Genomic DNA, 9434 nt, shown 5'->3' with positions numbered 1-9434 from the left:
AGGTATTTTGAACGAACAGAGGGGTGAAGTGGAAGTGGTTTTTTTTTTTTTTTTTTTTGGCTGATGCTGCATAAGCTTGCTTTCTTGCATCTAATGCCTCTACTAATGCTAATGCTAATGCTAATGCTAATTCCTCATGTGTGAATGTAGATGCAAAATACTCATTCACTTTGTTTGCTATCTGAGCAGGATTATCAACAGTCGAACCATCGATGTCAAGTGGACCAATCAGATTCATCCCCTTCCTTTTAGAGTTTACGTTAGTAAAGAAATCCTTGCTGTTTTTCTTAGCATCTTTTGTCAAAGATTTCTCGTAATCTGCCTTTGCCCGCCTAACCTCCTTTGTGACCTGATTACAGACTAGCTTATATCTGCCATAGGCTTCTGAGTCGCTTGATAATTTATATGCATCCCATGCATTTTTCTTCCGTTACGAGTCTCATTATTTCATTAGATAACCATATAGGCCTAATCCTTGAACAATATTTCTTAATAGGTATGAAACTTTTAGTAGCATCGACGATTAATTCCTTGAATGCTTCCCACTTAGAATTTACTGTTGGTAACATCGTCAGTTTATCCCACTGTACAGAATTTAAAAAAACTTTCTGAGACCACTGTACTCACTTTTACGGAAGCAAAAACCCTTTCCTTTACCCCTGATGGTAATTAAATCTTTAAGTAAATCCCACATCAGTACACTGTGATCACTGCCCCCTAGTGGTTCCTTTAACTGCAAATTCTTAATACACAAATGATCACTGCTGATAACCAGATCACGAGTATTACTCTCTCCGGTTGCCTCTAGAACATGCTGCTGCATAAAACAATCATCCAATAAATCCACAAAAGTCTGACTAGTGTGTGAGTGACCAACCCACAAGTTCCAGTCAATATCTGGGAAGTTAAAATACCCCATTATAAGACATTCTGATTTACTGGCCCACTCTATTTCTCTGTACAATTGTTCGTTGTACTCATTCGAGTCATTAGGCCTATAACACACTCCTCCTCTTATTTTTCCTTTTGCAGTGCTTATATCACACCAAACCGACTCAACAGTGTACTGTTCATCTATATCAACTGGGTGCACTTCTTTTGATTTTATGTTTTTCTTAATTAACAGCATAACACCTCCTCCTCGTCTTTAGTCTTCAGATATGTGACGCCTTTGGTGAGAAACTTCGGGATTATTATTATTATTATTTATTCAATAAATAAATAGATTTCATTCGGCCGCCACAGCATTCATATATTATGATAGCAATAAAGAAAGTTATAAACAGCGTGCATATATTTTAAATGAACACTTTACATTGTTAAACTTAACACTTCATAGTATGGGGTGTACACTTAACACTTCATAGTATGGGGGGTCCACTTAACAGTTAATAATTGGTTATCCGTGAACTTTTCGCTTAAGCCATCTTGGTATCTAATATTCTAGCTCGATATACAGCTCGAGATATGGTGGTGGGGCCGATGCCAAAATCACTGAAGCATTAAGAGAAACTTTGGTATTGGAACTCTGTACATAATTTATGACTGAATTTTACATATCGATGAGCTAAAACATTATGACCGGCGAGTCGTAATGCAAATCGAAGCAACTGCAGGTGAACTAAGGTGCGTGCCCGGTCGGGACACTGTATAAAAATAACCTGATACTGAGCTCCGTTAACCAGTGTTACTCTTGTTCTTGAGATGGGAAAGGCAGCGTACTTAAGCGATTTGACAAAGGCCAAATTGTATTTGGCCTTTGTCAAATACAATTTGGCCAGACGACTGGGTCACAGCACATCCAAACTATTATATTTACGCACCCGAATAGTTAAATTCATATGTCGTGCAGTGTCTTATGTCTCTTAATTGCATGTGTTCTATGGTCGATTTTTCTGTTTGCTGTACGAAAAACCCCAGCTTCTGGGGGGTGGGGAAACCTTGCTATCTACGCCTGAGACCGACTATCTCAGTGAAAAAAGTGAAAAAAGCCCATTAAAATTCCTCGCGTCATCGATAGGATTCGAATAGTAGAGAATGAAACGGACCTGGGGGTGGTTGTGCAGGCAGATATGAAGTTCTCTGAGCAGTGCAGACGGGCTGAAAGAGTAGCTCATGGTGTATTGTCAATGATATATAGGACTTTTTCTAGCAGGGATAAGGAGGTGATTATTCCCTTGTATAAGGCAACGGTCAGGCCACACCTAAAGTACTGTATACAGGTCTGGAGGCCTCATTTCAAGAAGGATGTAGAGCTGCTGGAACGCGTACAGAGAAGGGCAACAAGATTAGTGAATGGAACAAAGGGATACTCTTACGAAGAAAGGCTTAAGTTTTGCAAATTACAGTGTCTGGAGACTAGGCACCGGCGAGGTGATCTGATAGATGTGTATAAAGCCTTGAATGGTTTGAGCATGCTCAATGCTGATGGTATTCTTCCTCTCTCTCAGAATAATCACCATAAATTCAAATTGAGGAAAGACAGATGTAGGATAGACGTGCGGAAATTTGCCTTTAGCCAGCGGGTGGTTGGTTGGTGGAACAGACTTCCATCCCTTGTCGTGGAAGTTGATAGCCTAAATAAGTTTAAGGCTCAGCTGGACAGGTATTTTAAACGAACAAAGGGGTGAAGTGGAAGTGGGTTTTTTTTTTTTTTTTTTTTGGCTGATGCTGCATAAGCTTGCTTTCTTGCATCAGATGCCTCTACTAATGCTAATGGTAATGCTAATGCTTTTCCACCCGGTGTGGGGGGGTGGTGGACGTTGACGATACCACTGTGCTACCCGCACAGGCGGTCAGAGCATATCCGAAACGGCACGGCTGGTGGGATGATCACGGTCAGCCGTGGTTAGTTCCTACGAATCGCCAGCGAGATGTTGGACGACTGCGGCTCATCGATGCTAGAGGTTGGCGAAGGCTGTCCCAGATGGTATGTGGTAACAGAAGGGCGACTGTGGCGCAACTCGCCGGTAATTGGAATGCTGGTGATGGGAGTAATGTTTTTCAACACACATTTCTACCATCACCCTGCTGAAAATGGAGCTGCGGAGCGGCAGGCTGCTGCAGGTGGCCATGCTAACCATGTTTCACCGGCGGCAGCGCCTACAATTGGCACAAGAGCATCGAAACTGGACCTTGAGCGATTTGAAGAAGGTCGTCTGGTCCGATGAATCTCGTCTCCTGTTGCACCGTGTAGATGGCAGGGTACGTATGCGTTGTTTACCTTGGGAAGTGGTGACGCCTGGATGCACCGTGTGTCGAAAATAAACCGATGACAGCGGTGCCATGCTTTGGGCTACGTTCTGCTCTGATACAGTGGTCCAGTCATCCATGTGCTGGGCACCCTGACGTCTACCACTTACCTACACATCACGAATCCCGGGTTCGAATCTCGTCGATCACGCGAGGAACTTTAATGGGCTTTCTTCACTTCGTGGCTGAGTTAGTCGGTGTCAGCAGTAGGTAGGAAGGTTTCTCCACCCAGAGACTGGGGTTTTTTGTCCGGAAAAACAGATAAATCGACCATAGAACACAGGCAATTAACAGACATAAGACACACAGCACGGCAGATGAATTTAATTATTCGGGTGGCCTAAAAATAATAGTTTACCTAAACATCATTGCTGAACAGGTACACCCTTTCATGGCAAGGTCTTCCCCTCTGTCGGTGCCGTCTTTCATCAGGTAATGCGCCATGCCACACTGCCCGGATTGTTCGAGACTGGTTCGCGGAACATGAGGAAGACTTCCGATTATTGCCCTTTCCTTCAAATTCCTCAGCATCAATCCCATCGAGCATATGTGGTTTGTGTTGGAACAGCAACTCCGATCTGCGGCGTCTCAGCCGTGGACCTTACAGTAGTTAAAGGATCTTCTGGTTACGTGTTTTTTTTGTTTTTTTTTTTACCACAAGACACATTTAGAAATCTTGTAGCGTCCATGCCTCGCAGTATACGAGCTGTTTTGGCTGCCCGTGGAGGACCAACCTCATAAGTGGTCATAATGTTTTCGCTCATCGGTGTATTTCATTATTTCGGTTTTTTATCTGACTTACACTTCTGCTATCTGTAGGAATAACGGATAATGTTGTTCTCCTGCTCCTCATCAAATCCTTCTGCGCGTATAGGTGGCATTAATGCTGCTTGCTTTAATAAGCGCGCGATTTGATAAGTTGAGATTATGTATCGGTGGTAAGAAATTGCTATTGTATTAGTAAAAATTCTGAGTATGCTTCATGATGCTTTTCCAATGGGAAAATACTCTGTCGGCTCTCCGCGAATTTGAAAAATCACTTAAGTGTAAACTTTGGTAAGCGAAATATTGCTTTTTATATCTGGACGTTAATCCTGTTTTGTGCGGTGAAGTTGAGATTTAAATATTGATGTGGACATTATTTTCTTAAGAGGACTTTAGTGTTTCCAAGAATGAGAGCATCGAAATCTTTATCTCCCGTTTGCCCCGCTACCGTGTTTGTGTATTGATTTATTCCTGTATAGGCCTGAGTCGTTTATTTCCTTCTCTTCATTGGATCCTACAATCAGGTGTTCTGGTGAAGGACTCGTGTGAGTCCCACCCTTGCCTCTGTTCGGTTTTTGGGGGATATTAACTTTGTAGAATTGTCTACACTCAATACTCCCCAGTTTTTGGGGAGGGAGAGCATTGAGTGAAGGCCCCCTATTAAAAAAAACATTGGGTTGATAAAATCTAAACGGGAATGAGTGTTAGCCAAGTATAAAGAGATTAACAGTAAGCTTAGGCCAGTAACATGAAGCAAGGGAATAATGGTCGGATGAGTTTTGCCAAACTTCTGCCATTTTCTAATACCTTGTGATTTGACAAAATCACAAGGTATTAGAAAATTTAGGAAAATATGATTTAATATATGAAAGAGTAAGGAATGTGAGCATGAAAGAAAAAGGGGGAGAGGTCGGGGTGCTATTGAGGAAAGGAACGGGAAAGGTATAGGTCAAATGTGAGGCAGGAAGAGGATGATTATATCTAGTGAAACCTCTATAAGCAACTACCTCCTCAATGAGACTATCTTTACAAAAATCTTTTATTTCTTAGAACAATTTTAAATAAGTGTCCTGTGTATTAAACTGTATTCTCTTAGGGGACTACTATTTGACTAGACCCCAACCATTAATCCTGTTGTTTTGCAGCTGGTGTATTCCATAAATTTCTAGGAATATGTAATTCTGTAAGACGACTATTGTCTTTCCTGAGTGGTCCCGCTCAGGAACGACAATGGTTGAAAAATCAAAGACAATCCTGTTTTGGTGGCCAGTATTTTTCACAGATATTTATTAATGTCAAGTTTCTGAAGTAACTGTATAAATATTGCTAGCAAATAGGTATTTTATTCATTTATTTCTGTTTTATCCATCTTCGAATATCGATGCGATGGCTGATAAAAGCAAAATTAAAATTTTAAATATAGAAAAATACGTGAGTGAAAGTTATAGAAGATGCAGCAAATGGTTTATTGCAAAGATGATTGGCAGAAAAGTATAATTGGTAAAATGCAAATTCAAAAAATTTTACAGGAAAAAAATAATATTAAAGAAATGTGGATTTGTAATGCAAATAGTAATATTCAGCAAGAAACATATCAGCTATATCAAGAAATTAATAAGTTATGCTCATGTTAGAAGAATTCCATCAAGCAGTTCAATACTACAAGGGAAAGCTTTGAATTTTGCAAAAGCTTTAAAAATAAAGACACAATGAAGACTTAGTAAATATTTAACAGAAATAACATTGTTCTGAAGGTTCCGGGTGGTGAAAGTGCATCTGTGAATGAAAATGATGTGGAACAGTGGGTTTCATGTTTTTAGTCTTTAATACAACAATACGAACCCAAAGACATCTTTAACATAGATGAAACTGCCATCTGCCAAAGACATCTTTAACATAGATGAATATGGTCCATGAATGTTGATTGGTATGCCAATGAAAAAGCATGAATTTAGACAAAACAATGAAAGCAAAAATGAAAGAAAATCTTACTATTAGATAATTAGCATTAGTAGAAGCATACGATGCAAGGAAGCAAACTTATGCAGCATCAGCCAAAAAATAAAACACTCCCATTTCATCCCTCCCTTCGTTCCAAATACCTGTCCAGCTCAGCCTTAAATTTTTTACGCTATCAACTTCCACAACAAAAGATGGAAGTCTGTTCCACCAATCAACTACCCGCTGGCTAAAGGTAAACTTCCGCACATCAATCCTACAACTGTCTCTTCAATTTGAATTTATGCCCTCTCAGGTGATTATTCTGAGCAAGAGGAAGAATCTCATTGCATTGAATGCTCAAACCATTCAAGGCTTTATACACCTCAATCAGATCACCTCACAGGTGCCTAGTCTCCAAACACTGTAATCTGCAAAACTTAAGCCTTTCTTCGTAAGAGTAACCCTTCGTTCCCTTCACTAATCTTGTTGCTCTTCTCTGTACTCATTCCAACAGCTCTACATCCTTCTTAAAATAATACCTCCAGACCTGTGTACAGTACTCAAGGTGTGGCCTGACCATTGCCTTATACAAGGGGATAATCACCTCCTTATCCCTGTCATCCCAAAACTTTGAATTTAAGTAATGTTAATTTATTATTTCTTCCTGATAATACATCGTGTTTGTCAACCACTGGACCAAGGTATCATATAGTCATTTAAATTGTTCTACTGCCAGTGTATTTTTACTACGTTAGTAACACAGCATGAAATTAAGAATTAGTTAAAAAAAACTCACTAGCAATGTTGAATACATAAAATTGGCTGGAATAGTGTTAGTGAAAATACTGTATAAAACTGTTTCAGTAAATGTGGAATTAACTGTAGTACTGACATGGAGGTTGATGTTAGAACCAGTTTTAAATTTTTTAATTTGAACAGGAAAAAAATGTATACATTGATACAGAATTTGAAGAATATTCAGTCACATATGAAAATGGCAAAAACTGGGAAGAACTTTGATTCCGCTAGGAACATTGACAACAATGACAATTTACATGAAAATATAAATACAGATGTATTGGATGCTAAAGAAATTAAAATTCCAATAGTTTTGCAAGCATTCAATATTACATGTTTTGGGTAAAATATGTCATGTTGAATATTAAAATGCAAAACATGTTTCACCATGTTGTGCTGATACTCCTACACATTTTCAATAAAGATGACTATCAGATGGAGCAGTTTTATCTTTGCAATCTGTGGCTTCGTTACACACTATACTGTAACATGAACATATAAATTACATTGTGCATTGGCTATGTCATTGTGTGTAGTGAAAAATGAACCGTGAAGTCACCTTTTCAGATTTTTTTTTTTCCCTTTCTACTTGTTCTAAACACTTTCAAGTTTTATGTTTGGACGATTTGCGGTTTGCCACCTATAAGGGACCAAGTGCCTCACTTTATAATAAACATTTTGCGTATCTAATAATGTATTTATTTCTTGTACAGTAATCCTTTACCAGCTGTGGGGGGGGGGATATGTTCCAAAAAGTATTGCATTTGGTGAAACAACAGTTAAAAAGACTAAGGCCCCATAGAAAATAAGGAGTTATTTATTTATTTACATAAATACAAGAATACATAACACTCTATTTACAATCATTTGAACCTGTGTAAGAAACTCCAGCAGAAAATGGAGCTTCTCTTACAAAATTGTAAAATACAACAAAACTCAAGACTCAAGTAAAAGAAATGCATGTATGCACAATCAATGACATTTATGTATTCATGTATGTGGCCTGTTTGTAGCGGCTTCAGGACCTGAGTCCATCTCCGCAAATTGTCTCTATCTTGACTACAGAATCTGTGTAATCAGGAGACTGAAATGTGAGCAGCCAACACCTGAGCAATTGCTGCCTGATGCCCGTCCCAAGGCATGTGGAGCAGGACATAATCTGCTATCTGCGCTTTGGTAGTGCACTAAAATCCTGCATCCACTGGAGGTAGTGCAATACCAGTAGTGCAGTGGATGCCAGCAATCCCGTACTCAGGATGCCCAGGTCCTGAGTACCAGCAGGAAACGAAAAAATAAATAATAATAATAAATAAAATAAAATAATAATAAAAAATAAAAATAAAATATATAGATTAATAATAAATAAATATTAAAAAAAAAAAAAAAAAACACCAGTGGTTGACATCTCTGAACAACCTCAGAGATCAAAAGAATTCAAGTCCAGGATGATACTGGTAGGTGACACAGGGAACAGCTCAGCAAGAGCTTGTTGAATTATCCAGTGTGGTGAAGCATCTGCATTCTTCTGCTGAAGACATCGTTGGTGAAGGTTTAAAGGGCTTGAAATTAGTCTCATTTTCAATTAAGTCTTTAAGATTGACTTCTGAGATGTTCTCAACCTTCTTTTTAAGTGTTGTCCATTGTTCTTCGTAGTTGGGACAGGACAATAGGATGTGGTTCCAGGATTCCTCTTCCCCACAGGAGCAATGAGGATTTGTCGCCAGTCCAAATTGGAACAGTTTCGCTTTAAGAGCACCATGTCCTATTAGGATGTAGGATGTGCTCATGGATGGGTAGAACCAATTACAATGTGGCTTATTCGTGGCAAAGGTGATATCCGGGATAAAAAGTCTGGTGACCTCCCCAGTGGGACTTTCATCCCATCTAACCTGCCAAAGGGAGAGGAGTTTATTCCATAGGTTTATTTTTTCCTGTTTGATATTTGTAGCAGGATTGCAGTCTATTCCAAGGAGTGAGGTTGGTAGGCCTTTTTTGTGTTTGTAGATGAAACCTCTATAAGCTATATATAGGTCCAGGGGAAGGGCCCCAGATAGAACCTGCAGTGCATTAGTTGATGTTATTCTTGTTACTTGGTGTGTTGCAAGCAGCATAGTTCTTTGCATGGAAAGGAGTTTGGCCCGGATTTTACTGTTAGTTTGGTTCCATAGGGTCACTGTTAGTGACCCTATGGAACCAAATCCCAGCAGCATAAGAGGAAATTGGCAAGAACACAGCTTTACAGTAGAGAGATAGGGTTCTTTTAGAATTAGCATTAGTAGAGGCATTTGATGCAAGAAAGCAAGCTTATGCAGCATCAGCCAAAAAAAAAAAAAAAAAAAAAAACCACTTCCACTTCACCCCTCTGTTCGTTCAAAATACCTGTCCAGCTGAGCCTTAAACTTATTTAGGCTATACACAAGTTTTAAACTTAAACTTATTTAGGCTTAAACTTATATCTATCATAGGCTTCCATGTCACCCATTAATTTATATGTATCCCATGCGTTTTTCTTCTCTGCCACATGTCTGATTAGTTCATCTGACATCCATGGTTTGAGTCTGTGACCACCAAATACTGAGGATGCGGGAAGGTCAGGGAATGACCACCGCATATCCCCGGAGCAATATGGCCTTATTTGCTAATGATCTTAAAAACCCGTCCTAAAACCTCGTTCCCAA

The 9434-nt window shown here is 39.3% G+C and overlaps 1 protein-coding gene across 1 annotated transcript in view; it reads left to right on the top strand.

Annotated features, from left to right (window-relative positions):
* Positions 1–4163: 4163 nt before the first annotated feature.
* LOC150090506 (BRCA1-associated RING domain protein 1-like) overlaps positions 4164–9434 on the top strand; it is a 107991-nt gene continuing 102720 nt past the window's right edge. The window contains exon 1 of the mRNA XM_090378252.1: positions 4164–4308. Within this exon, the coding sequence (XP_090234378.1) occupies positions 4235–4308 (74 nt within the window). The 5' untranslated portion in view covers positions 4164–4234. The remainder of the gene's footprint in view (positions 4309–9434) is intronic.

This window comes from Mastigoproctus giganteus, chromosome 1 (genome assembly GCF_048544385.1).
Source record: "Mastigoproctus giganteus isolate SK-2022 chromosome 1, ASM4854438v1, whole genome shotgun sequence".
NCBI lineage: Eukaryota > Metazoa > Arthropoda > Arachnida > Uropygi > Thelyphonidae > Mastigoproctus > Mastigoproctus giganteus.
The sequence above is the reverse complement of the archived record's forward strand: the minus strand, read 5'-3'. Positions and strand labels throughout refer to the sequence as shown.